The sequence below is a fragment of the Mytilus edulis genome, chromosome 7 (assembly GCF_963676685.1).
Source record: "Mytilus edulis chromosome 7, xbMytEdul2.2, whole genome shotgun sequence".
NCBI lineage: Eukaryota > Metazoa > Mollusca > Bivalvia > Mytilida > Mytilidae > Mytilus > Mytilus edulis.
The window spans coordinates 8461092-8484158 of NC_092350.1; the positions used below are offsets into that span (position 1 = coordinate 8461092).

At 32.8% G+C, this 23067-nt stretch overlaps 1 protein-coding gene across 1 annotated transcript; it reads left to right on the forward strand.

The window, feature by feature from the left end:
- Nucleotides 1–833: 833 nt before the first annotated feature.
- LOC139529857 (uncharacterized) lies at nt 834–21595 on the forward strand. Its single transcript, XM_071325796.1, has 15 exons — nt 834–1007; nt 1323–1469; nt 1840–2008; nt 2500–2644; nt 3185–3306; nt 3773–3915; nt 5785–5932; nt 8399–8602; nt 15457–15663; nt 16322–17098; nt 17746–17958; nt 19192–19287; nt 19567–19898; nt 20402–20609; nt 21153–21595. Exons 1-15 carry the CDS (start codon nt 888–890, stop codon nt 21428–21430), a joined length of 3309 nt encoding a protein of 1102 aa, XP_071181897.1. The 5' UTR covers nt 834–887; the 3' UTR covers nt 21431–21595.
- Nucleotides 21596–23067: the final 1472 nt, after the last annotated feature.

The window sequence follows — 23067 nt, forward strand, 5'->3', positions numbered from 1 at the left end:
AGTTCTTCACTTAAACTAAGCATAGTCAGGTGTAATTTCTGATTTCTCATTCAACAAGTACGTAATCTTATTATATTATCATATTATCTAGCAAACATAAATCATACAGTTTAATAGAATCGGTTGATCAATGGAGATGAAACAGTAAAAATAAAGTTGTACTCGAAATGGCTGAAAAATATTTCCGTTTCAAGACGTTACAAAAACACCGAACATCGTTTAAACTTTTTTTATGATATCAAGTTCAAAATATGAATACAAATGTATTTTATGCATAAAGAAACGTTCATAAAACTGCTAAGTAAGCTAGTGTCTGAAAATTTAAACCGGAAGTCTGTCCCGTCTTAACTCATCCAACACGGGGCCAATACTGCTTTTTCCGTATTGGTCCTGTCCGAAAACCAACATAACTCCGGATGTATATCGATAGGACAATGTTAATAGTATTCCACATGCTGATTTATCCATATTAGGGCTGATTTTCTCAAATCATTGAATAATAGTGAGTACAATATGATGTCTTTATCGGGTATATTCATACAATAATTGTTGTGTGTATATGTTGATTTATCATACTATACTCAAGTTCAATAATTCAGTTCATCAGTTTTCATTACAATTTTCAAATATTCTTTTTCTTTTTATGTTCATTTTTCCGGTTTCTTTTACAAACATATTGTATTTGTTGTAACAACTAAGGTATTTTGTATTATAAAACATATCTGAAACTGTCTGAAGACGTTAGTAAGATATCATCACCTTAAGTCTAATACAATACATATCTTGCTGTAATAAATAAACGATTAACATAATATTTTTTTTCCAAAGGAATGTTTGCCATCAATACTGACCATGCTGCAAATCTTCATCGTCATGTACATGGATGGATGTCATGGTCTCAGTATAAACTGTGGTTATCATGGCTCGGATTTACAGATTTACATACAGGAATTGACAGCTATTATGTATCAGTTGGCAGTCAATATATGTTAAATGATTTAAATAAGGTAGAAAAAAATATCAAAAATTCAGTTTATGTTATAATTTATTCATACAAATTAAAACTATAACCAATTCCTGTTTTGTATTTTGGTACAACTTCTTAAACTTAATCTACAATATGTACATAGCGTCTTAGCGTAATTGGAGTTGTCATCTCGTAGACAAATGCATGCATACCATATCTCCAAGATTTGACATTCAAAATACTCATTTTTTTGTCTGAATGTCGTAAGTGTTAACAATAATTTCTTAGAAATAACCTTCTTGTACAGGTAGTATTATATCTTTTAACAAAGGCATCTTTAACCTTTATGCTACAGGATGTTTTTGGTTCACCAGCTAAATTTCAGCACAATTCATCCGAATTCGATAAAGGAGATGAAGGTTTTGTTCAGACTTTTGCAGTTGAAACAAAGAACTTGGGACAGTTTGACAATGTTTTTATCAGTGTTTGGTCTATTAACAAGGTACAACTAACACTACTGAATACTAAATAAATATTTTATGTTGACTGTCCTTATTTCTAATGAAGTCTTTATGTAATATGTTTTTGTTTTCTATATTTTAATCTCGAATTATATGTCTTGTGCAACAATTTCGAATTGCAAAATGTTTGAATTGAACAATATAATCGAAAATAAAACTTTGCCTCCCTGATAATCGCCATTTCAAGGATTCTTTTTTTTTTTATCAAAATCTGAAATGCAATACTATTGAATTATTCTTCCAGTTTTTTTTTTTTTAACTTTTGACATGTTTTGTTTTTGGTATATCGTAGTTGTATTTGATTAAAATGTATACACCATTATATATTCTTGTTAATCGAATTTATTTTAGGTTGGTCTTCAAAGTCCAATGATACATTCGAAATTTCAATTGGTTCCTGGTGGATCTTTAGACTTGGCCAGACGGTGTTCAGCCCTTACTTGTCTTGGACACTGTGTGTGTGCTGCACAGGGACAGCGATGCCCATTGAACGGAACAGCATGCAACATTGAAACTTTAGGTAAAACTTTGTTACTTGTATTAGGTAACTTTGTTTTGAATAATGTTATCAAAATTGACCATTTCGCTTGACCTTAATACGTATAACTGGAAATTTTGCATAAATATCATACGCAAATGTTGATAATGTTGATAAGGCGGACAATATAACAACAAAGGGTTAGGCATTTTTCATCTGTATAACATGTATAATATTAATATTCTCTTAAGGTTTCGAAATTTTGATTTTGATTTTGCGTTTAAGTTTGTTACTTTGTTTCCTAGCATCCTCTTTTTAACAAACCTCGTGAAAAACAAGTGTTTAATAGGCCAACAAAATATCAAATTGAATATCAATGCGGACACCAATTTTGCAAATGCAGCTTATGTTAATTTTTCTTAAATTGAGTTTATATATTCTTCTGTCGTTACACTTACCCTTTCCTCTCGTTTATATACATACAATATATTCATAGTGTGTCCTCTACTACGTTTGTTTGGTATAATTTACAGGAAATAAGAACAGCATACTTGGGGTGTATGATTTAACAAACGTAGGTCCTAAATCTAACATTGATGATAAATCGTATACCCCTTCAAATGATGCGATTGCATCAAAATGGAAAATCGTTCAAGCACAAGGATTACCGCCACTTTGGTGAGTAAATATACATGTAAATATCAATGCTATGGAATATTATAACGTTCTCAACTTGAGATATGGTAAATAGCTGGGTTTTTGATAGTCGGACTGCATAAATCGCAAAATACAAGATGATATTTAATTGCACTTCAGGAAAATCTCAACCAAACAAAATAAATCGCTTAACAGAAATTTTAAAACTAATATAAACATAATAACAATACAAAACTTCCATGATATTTTTCGATTGCGCTATATAATAATGAAACGATATTTGTTATTTTTGTTAGTGAAAATACGTGGTAGAAATTCTTAAAGGTATAGTAAGACACTTTGATTTGAGTTTTTAGAGTGAGTAATTTACATAAAGTTAATTCACCCTTTTATTCAACAAGTTGTCATTTCTTTAAAGTAAAAGTGTTCATAGCAAAATATGGTACAAGCTTATTAGCAAGTTTTGAATTTGTTTTAATTTTGTTTCACTACAAATCAAATCATGCATGTTGTTACCTTTGTTGTCCTTTCTCTATTATATCACTCAAATTAATTTGCAAGGTTTGAATGGTCAGCAGGATTGTCGACAGGAGATACACCACAAGGAATATTCGACAATCTAAACGATAAAGTCTGGCACCATGCAGGACAAAATTATCAGGTCATATTAAATCTTAAAAGAGGTATGTATGGTTATATTTATACAGGACTAAAACACATTCAAATACCGTTTCGATTGATAGGTGAAAGTTACGACATTACTATGCTAGATTGATTGTAAAAGAATAAATTTAAAAAATAAAGTGTGTACATACAGCTACTTGAGAGAACAAATCAACACAAATACGTAAAACAGAACTTTTACAAGTAGTTACAGATTCATAGATGTAAAACAGTGTTATGTAATTTTGTTGAAAAACGTTGAATATTTCCCAAAAAAAACCAGTTTCAGGTATACGTTACATGTTGGGCGTAAATTTCTTATGGGAACTATTTTTATTCATCTGACATCTTTATTGCACAATATAATATTTTCGTCATGTTCGTATGTTTGTGTTAGGAAGTTGCTTGTTTTGTAATTTTAGTTTTACAGAATTGGATTAACAAACATTGATCATTAATTTTGCTTATAAATTGATATCTATGTAGGAAAGTTTCTTAAAGAATATCCAGTGTCATATTCAATGTTTATTCGTGCATGGTATGATGAGAATACGTATGCACAATTTAAAACAGACGGCGTTCAAGTAATGTCTAAACCTCCTTCAACTAGGACGATTCGTGGAACAGCAGTAAGTAGGCATATGCATACACAAGTCCTTTTCAGAATATGCTAGATATTGTAACATGCTAGTTTACTCTTCGAAGATAGTATAAATAAAGGCAACAGTAATATATCGCTGTTCGAAATTCATAAATCGATTGAGAAAAAAAAAACAAATCCGGGTTACAAACTAAAACTGAAGCAAATACACTCATCAAAGATACCAGGACTAAATTTTATATATACGACAGACGCGCGGTTCGTCTACAAAAGACTCATCAGTGACGCTCGAATCCAAAAAAGTTAAAAATACCAAAATAAAGTACGAAGTTGAAGAGCATTGAGATAAAAAATTCCTAAAAGTGTTGCCAAATACAGCTAAGGTAATCTATGCCTGAGGTAGAAAAGCCTTAGTATTTCAAAAAATTAAAAATTTTATAAACAGTAAATTTATAAATATAACAATATCAATGATAATTCATGTCAGCACAAAAAGTGCGGACTACTGGGCTTGTGATACCCTCGGGAAAATAAATCTCCACCAGCAGTGGCATCGACCCAGTGGTTGTAAATAAACTCATCAAAGATAACAGGACTAAATTTTATATATACGCCAGACGCGCGTTTCGTCTACAAAAGACTCATCAGTGACGCTCGAATCCAAAAAAGTAAAAAATGCCAAATAAAGTACGAAGTTGAAGAGCATTGAGATCCAAAATTCCTAAAAGTGTTGCCAAATACAGCTAAGGTAATCTATGTCTGAGGTAGAAAAGCCTTAGTATTTCAAAAAATTAAAAAGTTTGTCAACAGTTAATTTATAAATATAACAATATTTATAAATATAACAATATCAATGATAATTCATGTCGGCACAACAAGTGCGGACTACTGGGCTTCAAACGCATCAAATAAGATAGGTGTCATAACCACAGAAGATATGAATTGTTCAAATAATACATCACTGAGCAACACAATGTACCTTCTTTGAACAATAGAAATTCAACATAGATTACACTTCGTCAATATTTGTTTACAAATTCTAATAGTACTTGTCTTTTGTGCGCTTTTGAGATTTGTTTGCATCTTTACTTACTGTTCATCGAATAACAATGCAGGATTTTTTTACTTTATATTTCTAATGAAAGTACATTTTCGCAAAACATATTGTGGAATCATTTCTTGTCGGATTTTTATCAATTTGGTACCGTAAGAAGCGGAATTGTAGATAATCGATGGGTTTTCAAACTATAAGAAGTTTCTTAGCTACAATCTTATCAAAGAGCAAGGGTCCTGAAAGAGATGTGGTCGAGACATATACTCAAGTTTGAAGGTCCATTGGAAATCTGTTGACCGTGTTTTGCCACGCCATTTTATGACGAAATTCGTGTTCACATTAAGAATGGCACATGTACCCTTAGCTTCTATCTCACAAACAAGTAGCATGATATGAAAAAATATCACTAATTAAATCATAAGAAAAATACACAAAGTAGCGATAACTCATTACATCTAATTTTATTACGGTGGGTTTTGCTGATGATATAAATGTACAGAAATTTCTATGTTTATAAATTGTAGACACGGTTGTGTCTTTTAGCATCCAGTTTGTTCAAACCCAACAATACATGGCTGCAAAATAAAAATGTATACAACCTGTAAATGATATAAAACATATAGTCAAAATTATTGAATAATATATTCGAAAAACCAACTACGAGGAAGAATTGTTGCACATGTGACATATGACAAAACAAAAGAATATTTATCTATATTTAGGAGTGTTAGATTAAGTATGTTTTACCCCTCAGTTAAATGTTATGTTGATGACTGACATATGATTCAACTATTTTTAAATGACAATGATAGCTTAACAATAAGATTTTTTTTTCATTTTTAGGTTGTTGAGCAAATACCAGGAGGTTGGAAGAAAGACATCGATTATATAAAACCAGGAGCTCCTTTTACTATCAATTGGAGTAATGTGTTTAAGGATGCATCGAAAGTAATAGAATATTTTAAAGTGTATATTAGTACTTACCCAGGAGGTGAGCATATTGTTTTTAAGAGAATCACTTATGGAGTTCAGGAATTCTAATGTTTTTTAATTCAGAGGCATCCAAAGTAATGTAATATTTTAAAGTGTATATTAGTACTTACACAGGAGGTAAGTATATTGTTTTTATTGGAGTAACAGTCATTGAATAACAGTCATTTGTTTATGAATTCTTATTTTCTCTAATTCAGATCGAAGATAATAATTTTTGTTAACCAGTTTTTTCTCATATAAAAATTATATGTTAATAACTGGACATTTTTTATTATTTTTATATTCATAGTCTTGTGATACCAGTTGCTTCTTAAGATTTGTCTCGTGTTCCTTGAGGAGAAAGGAGTTTCGCAGTTTTACTTTGTCGTCTATCCCTCTATCCTTCTGCCCGTCCGTCCGTCATTCTGTCTAACTGTCTGTCTGTCTTTCTTTCCTTCTACATGTCCGTTCACAATTTTTGTAAACAACTCAAAAAGTGTAGGTATGAGACCAATAATAATTTGCTGTGCATATTATGTAGATGTGCATTTTATATTTTGTTGAAATCAGCTCATCATTTGAGAAATGTTATAAGACAACAAGATGTTTGAAATGATAAATAGGTTTACTAAGTGATTGCCAAAGTTTAATAACTCTAAATGTTTAAGTGATCATTTGACCTATTGACGTGTGCTTGATTTTTGTTGTCTAACTTCCATTGGAAATTATCAAATACATGTGTTGGACGGTATTTAATAAACAAAAACAAAAACGATGTATAAGTGTCTACTAGGACCACAAAGAAAGTTGTTCCCTCAGATTTTACGTCCCTATTCCGATTCGTTCTTATGTTGTACTGTTACACAACTGTCCAGGTTAAGGAAGGGTTAAGATCCCGCGTATATGTTTAACACCGCCACATTCTGTACAGGTGGAAACCCGGTTGAAATAGAACAAAAGAATCGTAGCTCTTTGTTAGAGAAGGCGATAAATGCTTACTGTAATGTTTACTATAGTGACAAACATTTTAAAAGTTAATATTTTCAAATAAAATGACAATTTTCTTCTCAATTACGAAGTGTTTTATTTCAAAAACACCATTTGCATAAGTTTTCAATGTATTTAGTACATAGTTAAGCAGAACAATTAGATAGCAAGTCGACGACATGGGTATCTTTCAAGTTGGATGTATAAAATGCATAACCTCCGATTTTTTTAAATTTTTTTACCACCGACAGAAAACATATAAATCTATTAGTTCAGTAATTTTCGTGTCTGCCCTTCCATTATGTTACTCAAGAAATAATTCCAAAAAATGGGTAACAATTGTATCGAAAAGAGAAAATCGAGTGCACCTTTTTATGTTAGGGCGTGTTTGAGTTGAATATTTTGTCTTGATATCGCACAAAGCAGGAATATATCATACATCGTCTCGCTTTAGATTCTATCATTTTTACATATCAAAGCTACAGGTTGACTTTATAACATAAAAACATCACAGTACTAAAAGATGAAATATATTGGCCAAGTGAAATACCTAACTAATGAATCACAAAAACAGAGAAGGTGTGTTCGTATAGCTATTTTTTTAGTAAAAGTACTCGACGACAGTCTTGCAAGTTGGATGACGAAAATGCATATCTTCGAAATATTATTGTTTTGTGTGTGACAACTAGGGTTTATAGTCTCTAACCACTAAAAAATTCTAGTCTGCCCTTCCACGAAAATTTAATTAGAATTTTTTTTAAATATTTATGAATTTTTGAAAATTCCACCTGACAACCGATCTGACAATAATTTTAAGTTGAATCAATGCAGACAAGATAATTAACTGATGCTCATTAACTTGTAGATACATTTGTCTTTTAAAATACAGCTAACATATAAGGATCGTAATGGTGCAATGTAGATAAATTTATCGGTTTCCAAGAGCAAAATTGACAGCGCGTCATCCCTACAATGGCTTCCATTTCTACGATTGTGAAAATGAACTGGCGTAATGGGGAGATAATTTTGACGAAGTAGAATCCTGACTGTGTATGTATGTGCCTGTCCCAAGTCAAGAGTCTGTACCGCAGTGGTTGCCGTTTGTTGATGTGTTACTTATTTGTTGTTTAGTTCGTTGTTTGTACATAATTTAGGCCGTTACTTTTCTCGTTTGATTTGTTTTACATTTGTCATTTCGTGGTCTTTTAAACCTGACTATGTGGTATGGGCTTTGCTCACTGTTGAAGGCCGTACAATAACCTATAGTTATTAATTTCTATGTCAGTTGGTCTCCTGTGGAGAGTTGTCTCATTGGCAATCATGCCACATCTTCTTTTAATATTAACTGTTCATTAATACATACCACACAATCTGATGGACGCCCTACTAATAGAAGGGTTTCCGTCGGAACGTGAGAAGTCAACGATGACCATTATTCTATAACACTGTCAATCCTTGTTGTTACCGTAACTTTTATAGCCATTTTTTTATATTTCAGGACACGACATACATGAAGTCAATAAATATCTTCCTGGTCGTGTAGTCGCCTTAAATATAAGTCGGATATCCTTTACTCCTGGAAAAATATATTATTGTAATGTTATTGGATACAGTCACTCAGGAATTCATAAAACGCAATCATCTGACGGTATAATGACAGATTCAGTACCGCCAGTTCCTGGTACTATCTATGATGGGATAGGTAATAGTTGTCCTAATATATCATGTATATTATTGCTTCATATAAAATACATATGCTAAGATACTGATGGTTATATCGACAGAGATACAATGAATGCTGTATGTTTTAGAACTATCTCATGGCAGCCGTATATATTTTATATATGGTTCAAACATAAATATGGAAAATGTAACACAAAATATGTTTTTAAAATTTCTGGCCACCGTTTCACAAAGCCTTCGTAAGTCTACGTGTCATCGTAAGTCCATCGTAAATAAATCGTAGGATTTACAGCCGTTTCACAAAGCCGTCGTAAGTTAAGATTATCGTAAATAATGTGTAAATCCTAGCGTAACTTACTACAACTATACCCAGTCGTAACTCCATCGTAGCTTTTCTACGAAAATGAATAATTCCATCTAACATGACTGCAGCGTTCTTTATTCTTGATCAAGATGCCTCAAATGTTAGAAGACGACGAGGAGAATTTTCAATATTATAGAACTACACTTAATTAAAGTCTTTCTTCGTTTGATTATATGTATATGCAAGCAACTTACATAATGCAAATCCTAGGTATAAATCACTTTTTACTCATTTTATTTCCTATCGGCGTCCGTCTTTACAATTTAATAAATAGGCTTTCTATCACGTCCGCGTTCTTAAATCTATTTATAATTATATCACTACAGGCACAGTGGTAATCGATAAAACATTTAAAGACGGATATTTTATTCACATTTAAAGAGAAGACAACCAATGAACATAAAATCTGATTTGGAATTATAGTTTCGTGGTCAATGGAATTTTTGTAACTATTTATATATACATGTTATGCCTTTCTAGTGACTATTTGGGGATCGAATTTAATGTGGATGGTATATATACCAAAATTGAGGGGTAGGTGGTAAGCTGCAGGTCAAGTAGACTTTTTTTAGATGCGACATGTCTTCAAAAATTAATACAGTAGAAAAAAAATTGGAAGGCGGAGGGCTAGTTAAAGATTGAAAAGTGAAGCATTTTTTTTCCTGTTTACTTTATATTTTTTACTTTAGGGACATCGGCACAGGCAGCTGTTTCTATCCGTGGGAAGGTCGACTTTCCATATGTTATACATAGATAGAAGCAAGTGACTGTGTACATCTCTCCTTGGTCCATCTTCCTTCGAGCATATTATTGAGGGAAAGAATTACATAATAGTTCTTGAAAAACTGGTCATTATCGTGATATATGGACTGCCCACAGGACAGTGGTATTGACTAAGATAGTGATAATGACTGAGACGAAGGCGAGGTCATAATCGCTGTCTCAGTCAATACAACTGTCCTAAGGGCAATAATAACTATTATGTTTATTTCATTGAGGAACCATGTTTTTGAAATTTCTCATAAATTCAAAACGTCCAAAGCAAACTCCAGTCGTTGTACGATTTGTATTGCAAAGAGTGAAGATCAGTCGTATTAATACTGCCATTCATTTTAGTGCAATTTTTCAGTATATAAATATTAAATCAAGTTCTCTATAATTTTATAATTTGCCAAAAAACATATGGTTAACAATTCAACAACTTAAATATAATATTGCATACAGGAAAATGTTTTCTTAAAGGGACATCTCTCTAAACAGAGAAACTACGCCCCACCGGTCATTAACAGCGAAAACACGCCCCACCGGTCATTAACAGAGAAACAACGCCCCAACGGTCATTAACAGACATAAACCACGCCACATCGGTCATTATCATAAAAAAAGTCTGATAACGAACGGTTTTCTGGTCCGTCTTGTTCTATTAATGACCGATGAAATTTATTACTGAAGAATAATGAATGTCATGTGGTCCCTTTTTATTCAATAAGAGAAGCTTATTCTCAACCGATATGAAATAAAGACAATTATTCCATACACAATAACCGTTTATGTATACAAAACTGTTGGAGATGTAGGTAATGCGTAAATAAGACAGCAAACAAATGACAAAGACATGCTAAGGACATCTAGAGGGCAACATATAGTATAGTGTTCAACAATATTAGATAGGTGTCTATGTTCCAGACCATATGAGTATTTGGATCGTACGCAGTACGTCCGGACCGTATCCGTACTTTTTCAAAATACGCACACGGTCGGACTGTATTTATTTGAAATAACCCGATATATGAGAGAATATAAAGAAAAGTTGATTAACAAAATAACTGAACTCTGCCTTTTCTGCATACCAAATATTGAACTGGTCCTTATCAGAACTGGTTCATTGATTTTAGCCATTCACATACTGTTCATTCACAAGCATCGGTATTATCCTCCAAAATCACGATCTTGCCCGAGTTGACAAATCTTGACTTCCCATGTCGTCCACTATTGCAGACAAATTTATCTTTACATTCTTCTCCTACATTAAGCTAGTTTCACACTGCCGATCAGATCAACTCGATCAAGCCCGATCAAAACAAATTACGGGAGACTCAATCGTAACTGATGTTCGGGATAGTCTACCCTACTCGTCATCGATCTGACTATCTACCCGAGAGTTTTTGACATGTCAAAAACAATCGAGTAAGGACCGAGAAGCACGTCACTCGAGAAGAGATCGAGAATTCGTCGAGTAACGGTCGAATTGATCGGGAAAGGATTGTGTAAAGATCGAGTTTGGACGGGATACAACAAAATTTCCGATCGGTACTCGATCATTTCGACCTTTGCTCGACTAATGTCCGATCATTTCCAGATTAACTCGACCAATGTCCGATCGATTCCAGATCACTGCGACTTCTATATCTATTTTACCCCAGACCAACTCGACCAATACCCAATCCCTTCGCGACAACATTCGACCACTCTTCGATCTCTACTCGCCCATACATGAGAACACATGACTGCTACACGATTCCCTAAACGTTTGTGCAGATGTGATTAACTCTCATAACTCTGTCTTTGCAAAAATACATTGACAACATCATATTTAACTGTACAAAAAATCCTCTATGTACAGTACGTGTCTTTACTTTTGCAAGGAGAGGTAACATTTTAAAAGAGAGGCAAAAAACACCAAAGGAACAATCAAACTAAAAGGTCGAAAACAAAGTGACACAGCCATAGCAAAAAACGAAAGCCGACGAGAAGACAAACAGCAGTCCACATAACATAGAAAACTAAAAACTTAGCAACACATAACCCAACAAAAACCTGGGATCAAATCAGGTGTTCCGGAAGGGAAGAATATCCTGCAATGTTGGCACCGGCTGATTTTTCAAATATGAAAGTAATTGTGCAATAATATTCATTATTAGACTGCTGACGACTAAGTTATCTTTCGAAGTTGGTTTATAGGAACATAGATCAAGATTATATTTACCTGCTTTATGGGCTATTTTCTGTTTTGTCTGTCCGTATTTTTCGTTTGTCCAGAAATGTTTGTACTAGTATAAACAAAGAAGATGAAGTACAATTGCCAACGAGACGGCTCTTCACAGAACATCAAATGACATAGAAATGATTGATAACAACAATAGGTCAAATTACTGTCAATTTTTTTTCATTCGAACCTTTTTTACGTAATTTCACACAAAAAGGAGACAAATATGTTTTTTTATTTGGAGCGAATTTCGTTCTTACACTAACGATACAAACAGTTCAGCGAGCACACGTTTTGGTCATTTGTTTCTAACATACTTTTGCAAAGTTTGCATAAACTTTGACAAACTATACACACTCGATGCTAATGCGTCTTCTGTTTGTTGTTTGTCGTTTTGTCAGTTCAAACGATGCATTTCTTTCTTACTTTAACATTAAATCAATTATCTTATAAGTCGATTTGAAAAGCTCACTAGAGCTTGTGTTATGTAGTTTATTGAATATCGACTCTAAATAAAACTTTGAATTGAATCTAAACGTGTTCTTTTATTGTCTAAAATTACTCAAAAAAAGACCAATACAACTACCATTACATATCAGTGTCCACTATGAGGAAGTTTTTGTAAGCATTGGGTTCCTCTTTGTTAAGTTAGTGCAAGTCTCTCATACTGCCCACATGTGGTCGGCATGCCAGCCACTGCCTCACTTAGATTTCTCGGCGCCCGTTGCTGTCTACACCTGCTTGTTCGTCTTCTTTTCACTCTCCAAGCTCCGTTACAGCTATTTACCTGTCTCTCTGAGCTCTTACCACCTTGCCCACAAATCCAATTGCTTTATTTCTATATAGATATTCTAAATGTATGATTTTATTCGGACCTTCTACGAATATAACCAAATATACGGAAAATGTGCCCATAGGACACTGATAATACCCCTGCTAGCATTATAAAGGGTCATTACTCATGAACGGCCACCCAAATTTGCATTTGAACTGTGTTTTATGGAAATAATCATTGTGTATACGGCGTTTCATAAAATTTGGTTGAGGCAAAATGAAAAATGAGAACGGAAACTAATATTGTTTGGACGTACGCACATACGTACGGACGGACAAGGGTAACACGTAATGCGACGGGGAATAAAAGTTTCGGACGTTTTTATACTAAAATTGTGCATACTCGACCAATTCCCGATTATCCGTACGACCCATATACGATCAGGTCGATCTGGTCTTGTCGAGATCAGACTGAGATCGTGAAAAAATTGATTTGGTCTAGCTAGTCGAGTAAAGATCGTGTAAAGATCGTGAATTGATCGGAATTATCGAATAGGTATTTATTTTGTTGTCGGGATAGAGTCCTGATGGAGTCGTGAATTGTCGAGTTAAGGTCGTGCACAGTCGGATGGCGGTCGGGTAGAAGTCGTAAACAGGTCCGATCAAGAATTTGGTTGAGCTTGGTCGTGGAAATTTGGGCAATCGGGTTCATCGAGATGATCTGATCGGCAGTGTGAACCTTTCTTTATGTCAGAAATTATTACAACACTGATAACACAGTTCGTGATAGATCTAGAGTTCAGAACAAAATAACCTCTTTCAAAAAAAAAGCTAGATGCAATAACAAAAGGCCGTAAACAACTAAAAGAGCTATTCTCTATTTATCAATTACGCTTAAAACCGAATATTTGGAACCGAGGATGCAAAAAGAACAGAAACAGTTGAAAAGCTATCTGACCAAAAGGGCGCTCCCGGGCGCATTTTAGTAGGACCAATAATAAATAACAAAATAAGTCGAAGGTCAGCTTTGCCTGATGGTGTTAAAATCTTAGTTTCTTCATAATGTCAAAATTTATGGACAATTAACATGATTAAAAGGTGATATCAGAATCAAAACGTCGCTTTCGTCGGAATGATTCCTAAGTCTTCAGTTTCATGTTTGTAAGATCCACAATTCTTTCCAATCTAAAAACAAGTTGAACAATTTATTGCTAAGGTCTAGAAGACGAATGCTGAGGACGGATGACATTGTTTGGGTTTTTTTTTTTTTTTTTTTTTTTTTTTAACGGGGACGGTTAACAAGTTTTTTTACTACGCATAAATGTCAAATAATTATACGTTGATATTTCTCCAAAAACTATTGATTGATTGGATTTTTCTTCTATATTAATTTTGTTGGACGTTTGACAGTTGGGCTATGAATGATAAACTTTAGTTTTGGTGATCAAATTTTACTCTATCAAATTCCAGATTACTCTTAATGCTGGATAACTAATGCTGCTGTATATGTTATAAAATTAATGCCCATCTTCGAATTCTAAGTACTATTACCTCCTATCGCAAAAGGGATAAATAATTGAAATATAAGAATAAACATCTTACTGAATAGATAAGAATGGCAAAAGAAGTACAGAACAAAGAATTAAATACAACCCCCCCCCTCCCCCCCCCCCCCCCCCAACCCCCCAATCCACCAGACCCTTACTGTGACAGATAGTTTTGTTTAATACATTTAACTGTTTTTGTCTTCAAAAAGAGTACATATATTTGTTCAAAGTCTTTTTAATATATGTAATGGACAATATATACCATGTCCTCTCAACCGCCGTAGTAATTTAATTTCAATGAAAGAAAGTATTTGAAAGCCTCCCTCCCCGTGCAAAATGTATACTAAACTCGTCAGGCAAAATAATTTTCAGGAATACTTGCATAATTCTTTAATCGTACTAAATTCTGTATTAAGTTTATATCTATAATAAAAGTGTCTGATCTTGATTGTTGAAAAGGGACTCAAATTCTTTACTTGCATTAATATTGATATAAACAAATCGTCCTAATTCGCCATCCGTACGTAATAATTATTTAAAATGTTAACTTGGCATGCCATACTCGTAAAAAGTGCGGACGTGAAAGAAAACACTCTTCTTGGTTTACGATACACTTACGATGATACACAGGACGTAACTTTCGACCAACTTAGTAGTCCTTTACGATGCCTTTGTGAAACACACGTAACGTGAACGTAGAACCACACGTAAACAGATCGTAAACTGATACGATGATCGTAAGTTAAGAAGGCTTTGTGAAACGGTGGCCAGGTCTTTTAAATAAAGATATGAAAGATTTAAGAAAATAAGATTTAATGAATCACGAGTAAACAATATCATATTATTAGAGATTAAGCGTAGTTACTAAATAAAGTCAACAAAATTTAAACCGGCTATTTGGTTATCATGCTATCCTACAATCAATTATCAAATTATTAATCAAATATCGATGTGATGGGTTTTAGTACTCTGTCTTCTGAAAAATAACGTAAATGAAAAACTTGCTATTACAAAAATTTACATTATTTTGTAATGATGTTAATCTATGTAATTAACGAAATCTTTTTTAGATAATCTCTTACTTATTTCCTTGGTGCATGTGTGTCACATTTCGATATTTTGAAAAACAAACTTTGGATGGAGAATTGTCTCATTGGCACTCACACCACATCTTTCTATATCTATTTATCTCACAATTGCAGGTTTATATGATATTGACTACACAACTAGTTCTGATTCAGTGGGTGGATCATGGCATGGATTTTCTGATGCCGACTCCGGCATTTCAAATTTCATGTGGTGTGTTATGACACAGGACTCGTCTGAACCGTGTGATATAAGAAAGTGGGAAAGTATAGGAATCCATCATTCAATGTCAAGGCCAGTAAATATCTCACATCAAAATATAGGTAAAAAACATTTATTACATTAGTTGCAATGAATTACATATATTTTCAAGTGAAATAATCGTGCTTAGTTCACTCCTCTGACGTCATACAAGAATAGGCCTGTCATGAAGTCGGCTCACAGCAAATTGTGAATGCTTAGAAAAAAATATAATTTCTTACAGTTTCTACTTTAATTTTAGATAAAAAGCCATTTGCCAATGTAATAAAAAGAATACAAATATCTAAAAATATTCAACTCGCGATCGTGAACGAACAACACTGATACGTAACTCATGCGCAACGTGCATTCGTGAATTAATGTGTTGTTCGGTCACTCGTTGAATATTTTTCTCTGTTTGAATTGTTCGATTAGTTGTTTCTATAGTTAGCTTGATATCACTAATTTTAGAAAAGTATTTTTATACAATTATAATATTTACATATACAAGCTTAAATTGAATTCAATTTCTTAATTGTATTTTCTTATTTTCTTATTTTCTTATCTGTGAAATTTACGATTTTTATTTTTGATATTAACTTTTTTGGTCTTCGCTAAGAAGGTGTGTGCAACTTTAATGATTATAAAACGGCACAATTGTGAAATTTGTTAATAAATTCCTGACTATTGCAAATCAAATTGGTATTGCTTTATTTAGAAAAATACTTCTTTTTATCATAGGGAAATTAATTAAAAACCTTGTATATGCTGTGGATTTGAACGGACAAAAGTCAGAAACTAAATCATCTAATGGTTTCATAATTGATAAAACTAGTCCAGAACTTGCATCAATGGAGCACTTAGATCAGAATCTAGCACACAATCCATCATTTGAAGATGTATATGGTGAAGCTATTGACTGGAAAAATATTACGAATACAAATTTTTGCGATGGTACAGAAAGTATAAAACCGAATTTTTGGAACATTACAATTGACAGTTGCATAGGTGTCTTGAAATCTGATAGGAATATAGCTTTTGACGGCCGATCATTCATTTATGTTAAAGGAGAAATTTCACAGATTCTAAATCTAGAAACCAATCACTTGTATCGAGTTACATTTGTATCGGCACACCCACCAGTGCTAGGAGCAGTTTTAGCAAACAAAGAAGGATACATACAACTTAATCATCAAACCCATGTGTTTATAGTTTATACAAAAAGAGACCAGGACAGTACAGTATCGACAGACACAATCTGGCATCGTCACACTTTTTACTTTTGGTCAGTGACAAATAAAGCTATTTTACGTCTTGGAAGCATGGCCGGAAATACTGGTATACTTATAGATAGTATTGAAGTTCAACAGGTTATGTTACATACTGACGATTATGCTGAGCCATCTGGTAAACGAGTGCATGCTCATTTCATAGCCTTAAACCAATGGTCATCAATTCATGCGTCATGGGGCTTTGTAGATGCTGAGAGTCCAATAATTGACTATATGTGGGCTATAGGTAAACGTATTGATTTGCTATTTAGTTTTTGTTTTCTTTGCAGCTAAATTCAAGACATATAGATACACATACTCATGTTGAACAAACGTTTAGGAGAACTGAAAAATATTATCTGTTATCAAATAATGTTCATTTAAACATATTTGTTACTTAACTTACCAATCAACAGGGTACTGTGCCCATTCTGTAAACTAATTTTACATTTCATCTGTAAAATATTAAAACAATGTTACATATACTTGTACAAGGACGTGGATTTTAAACTTGCTACATTTTATTTTATAGTGCGACTCATCTCATAGAAGAAACCTTTTATTAAAACACTTAGTCTCTTACAATTCAGTCATTAAAGTCTAACTATAGGGGTGCTATAGTTTATATTAATTGCATTAATCAAAAAGCTAGATTTTTTAGCTATATTATCGATTCTTGATAATACAAATGTTTTCTGTATGCTCCAATGCTCCAACGTGAAAGCGAGCTCTGAAATATAATATAAACACATGTTTAAAAAGGATCTGCGCAACTATTTGATAGACAAACAAAGAGTCTTTCATGATATATGTATCAGTTTTGTATATGTTTACACTTTTTAAATTGGTTTATTCCTGTATGTAGGATACAAATTCGCTTTATTTTCGTGATAGGTTATTCAGAAGGTAGTACAGAGATACAATCATATACCAGTGTAGGTCTAAACAATTTTGCCTACAACTACAATGTGACTTTGGCTCATACGTCTTTAATTCACATAACAGTTATAGCTACTAACGCCGCCGGATTGACACGCAAGGCGCACGCTGAAGACTTCCTTGTTGATCTTACACCACCAATTATAATGTTCGTCAATGATGGCATTGGTATGTTTTAATTCGTGTTAATTATAGGATTAGATAAATAAAAATTGTTATCATCATTTTTAAGACATTGTTCTAAAAGAGGGACGAAAGATACCAAAGGGACAGTCAAACTCATAAATCTAAAACAAACTGACAACGCCATGGCTAAAAATAAAAAAGACAAACAGAAAAACAATAGTACACACGACACAACATAGAAAACTAAAGAATAAACAACACGAACCCCACCAAAAACTAGGGGTGATTCTAAATGATGACTTTAATTCCACATGTTTTTCCTAGGTTTGATTTTAAACATATTCTAGATTGACATAGTATGTGTTGTTGGCGTGCTTTATTACACAACTCATTAGTTCCGTGACTTGTAAATATGCACGAATGAATGTCAGATTTGTGCAAGAGTAATTTGCCAGTGCTCAAACTGTACCCTATAAACTGTCAATAGATATAGCAAGATGTGGTATGAGTGCCAAATGAGACATCTCTCCATCAAAATTACAATTATAAAAGTATAGCATTATAGGTCAATGTACTGTCTTCAACACGGAGCTTAGGCTCAAACCGAACAAGAACCTATATAAAGAGCGCCAAAAATTACTAGTGTAAAACCATTCAAACTGAAAAACCAACGGTATAATCTATATGAAAAAAAAAAACGAAAAACGAAAAACAATTAGGAACCACATAACAGACGACAACCACTGAACATCAGATTCCTGACTTCGGACAGGTGCAAACAATTGTAGCGGGATTAAACGTTTTAATGGTACCAAACCTTCTCCCTTTTCTGAAACAATAATATAACATCACAACATAGAACAAAAATGTCAATTGGAATGACTTAACTCAATCAAAAAACGTAGTGACACAAATAAACACACAATGAACGAATACATTTGATCTGTGATACAACGTAAATACATGATAGTAAATAAAAATAAGTGAAGAATAATTGAAATTAAAGTTTAAAACCGCCGTGTTCTTAATGTGCAGGTGCTGGAACAGTATTTAAGGAAGACATTTCCCCAAAAAATGAAAAATATAGGATATACACCATAGACATGGAATTTTAAGAAGGCCTTTACAGATTTGTACAACTAACGATGAAAAGTTTTTATAACAGTAAAATGCGTCTGTTGCGATTTAAAAAAAAATTGTATATTAAACGGCTACGTAAATGACTTACCGAACGTTTTATTATCTTTATTGCATTTTTTATATTTGTATTTAAAGGAGTTGATTTAGATGCTCAAACAACAGAGGAAATATCAGCTAATTGGGAAGTTAAGGATCAAGAATCGGGAATAGAGATTTGTGAATATGCTGTCGGTATGTTTATACTGATGCGATCAACGGTTTTCTCTATTAACAACACATATCTGTAAATAATCTTTGCTATGCATTTCCTTGACATATGCCGACAACTAGGCAATCTCAGTGTTTGTGATGATTCACGTGTGGCATTAGATAGATGTCCCAATGAGTTTGAAAATTACTATTTGTAAAACTTAAATCTTTATTTTACTTTTTAATGTAGTAAAGCTAACTGTGCCATATCAAATTGGAATTAGTCCTTGATGGTTTTATGTTTAAATTAAACTTTTGTAGGCTATCAACCATATGGTAACGAAATCCAGACATTTAAAAAGATTCCAAGGAAAACAAATTCTATTTCAAAACTGTTTCCCTCTGATGTGCTAGCTATGCAAACGATTCATGTCACTATAAGATGTAGAAACAGAGCAGGACTACAATCGACTCTCTCTACGGATGGGGTTAAGATTTCGAATCTGCCACCTGATATCCTACATGCTGAAGTTACAATTCTGCCCCACTCTGTGACAGAATACAACTGTTTTGCACATTACCAGAGTGACATTTCTTCGGTTCGGGTACGATGGACTGGGTTTGAGGATATTGCAGGCTTAGATTCATACACGGTGATTATATATTAAATTATAATTACAACATTTAAAGGTTTAAACAAGGTTGGTCAAATAGCTTTTCAGCTGTGTTAATTCTCATATATCCTTGGCTTCTACCGATTCGGCTTTGTCCGTTAACGTTCCTGTTGAAGGTAAATTCAGAAGAAAACTTTGGACTCATATTAAATGTTGTTTGGTTGTTTTTAAAATGTCCATGTCGGTCATTTAAAAGTTATTTACGCACAATTGCGTCTATAAAAAGGCAAAATACATTTTAATGTAATGGTTTTTACCTATAATTGTTTGTTATAAAGTATAGGTGATATCATAAAAAACCCAAATATTGGAAACCAAACAAACATTCATGGAAAGCAATGCATTTTCCTAAATTTGGGTCACACTTTAATTATTAGTATATAGTTTATAAAATGTATCAGCCTATTAAAATTTGTCTAAAAGGTGTTTTGCGTCTTAACAATCCATAAAGATTTAAAAATTCAGTATCCTTTAATTTTCAGTTAAATTTTCAAAACAGTGACAGAAGCCTGGAGATATCTAAGTCCGTTATTTACGAGAACCAAGATGTGATGTATTGTGTCTTTGATGGTTTGAAACTGACTGAAGGAAACTATACAGTTCGTATCAGAGCTGTAAATAGAATGTATTTGAGAAGTGGCACTGTTCACAACAAAGTCGGAGTCTCTGCTTTGCCATCTAGTCTTACAGGTAATCTTACAGCTAAGGAAAACAACGTATAGAGAACTATAATGTTAAACACATTTTTTGTATCAATTTTTTTGTGAACGTTATTGATATTATGTTACCATGCGAAACATATTAGAATAATGGTAAAACTATCACATATTTAACTACACATTGATTTTGAGAGATTCCGAAATTAGAAGCCAACTCTCGCATCAATGATTTGAACGAGTGTGAACCTGTGTATCACAACTGTGTTTTCAGGCTGTTGATCTAATGAGTTCACAAAAGACCTATTCATTTATCAATAAAATTGAAAAAGTGTGTAATGAATTGCATATTTAACTATTTTTCATCTTATCAATTTCAATAGAAAAATAACTGTTCTAATCATACTTCAAGTTTTAGGGATAATGAACCCCTACTATAACTCACCATTTTGTTTAATAAAATACTATGACATGTCTGAAAGTTTAAGGAGTCGTATATTCGAAGTGATTTAACAAACACTCATTTTTTTAGCACATTAAGAGACATTCATTTATAACAGTAATGTGTGTTTTGTAGGCACACCACGTCTAGAACACTTTATTACAAATAGTACCGTCACAGTTTCTTGGACGAATCATTTTGAATCTCAGCAACCAATATACTACGAGGTTTCAGCAGGAACGCAGTTTGGTGGAGCAGACATTATACAATGGCAGGAAACTAAGAATACATTTATTAAATTTGACATTCCTCCGAAAATAAGATTTACAAAAGGGTTGATGATTTATCTTACCGTTAGTGGAATATCTGCAAATGGAATGGCCGAAGTCATCAATGCTGCTGTTCAAATTTGAAACTTTATGTAATGTGACAAGTTTATGTATGTAACTTTAGACAAATGACATACTGATGCTTTTTAAATTCATGACTCTGTGGATTTTTAAATTGTGATTTCAGTTGATTATATTATAAGACTTCAATTTTTAAACAAGAATTTACTGAATAAAAAATTAAAATAGTAGCTTTCTGACTAGTAAAATATTATGTTTTCTCCACATTGCAAAGAAATATAGGCGTTATTCCACGTTATGAAAATAATGATTTATAATAGTTATTGTCATCTGTTCTTTTCACTCATACTTACCTGAATATTTAAAACCTAGCTCCATATATATACTTATCCTACCCCCTATAAATTTATAGAGATATGATTGGTTAAAGGACTACATGTGGTGACTATGTATATTTGATATAGGGTATCCTAAAAAATATAAGGTTAGTTACCATGCATGGTTAGTTACAATATTGGGTTAGTAAGGAGTTACTTCCCTTACAAAAGAAAAAAGATGGCACAACCCTTTATAAAAACAAAATGGTGTTAAAAAAAATCTGAAAGGATTCAACAGACGGAAGAAATTCATTATGAAAGGTTGAAATAAATTCAAAAAACATAAATAAAGCTAATACATTTTTATTGTTTGCATTGAATAATTACTTTTCTTTTGAAACAAAAAAGAAATCTTGAAGCAGACGAAGAAATTAATACATTTAATGAACGATTGAATAAATTCATCAAACAGATTTAAAGTTGAAAAGTTGTTATATGGAGCATTGTTTTCTGTATAGACAAATGGAAGAAAGATCTTAATACTAAGTATGGAAGACTTAATCACTTTAATAGGCCACTAGTCAAAGTACCACTTGTGAAGATAGTCGGTAGAATAAATTCTTTACCAGGTGTTCTAGTGACCCAATACGCTCTCACCCATATGGAATTTACTGACCCCATATATATCGTATTAGGCGACTAACACACCATGTAACTGATAATATATTTATCAATTCAAAAACAAAATCAGCAAACATATACAAAAGACATGAAGGCACGTAACATTTTACCACACAGCTACTCTTGAAGCTTCGTCTCTTCCGGATTCGTATAAGAAAAGCAAAATCACAAATAATACTGAAATCCAAGTAAAATTCAAAACGGAAATTCGGAATCAAACATAAAAACTAAATTCCAAAACACACCAAACGAATGTACAACAACTGTCACTTTCCTAACCTGGCACATGCATTTTGCCATGTAGAAAAAGGCGGACCAAACCTGTCCTCATAGCTAGCTCAATCTCTCACTTGTGTGACAGTCGTATAAAATTCCTTTACATTGGCAACGATATAAGAACAAATCAAATACACATAATAAAAACTGTAAGAATTAGAAATTATTCGAAAAAATGTCTCGTTTAAAAGCGCTGTACAACCATTATAAATTCAGATTATTCAACAACATAAATATAGCTGATCTAATATAAATAATACATAAGAACAACAATATAACATGTATAATATCAAAAGACACTTCAACAACTCAAAATATCCAGAAAATCACAAACATTATACAAATTCACATCAAACTTGCCAAATCATTTGCTGAAGAAAAAGAACCAATTAATGTACTTGATGAATGATTAATATAAATAATTGA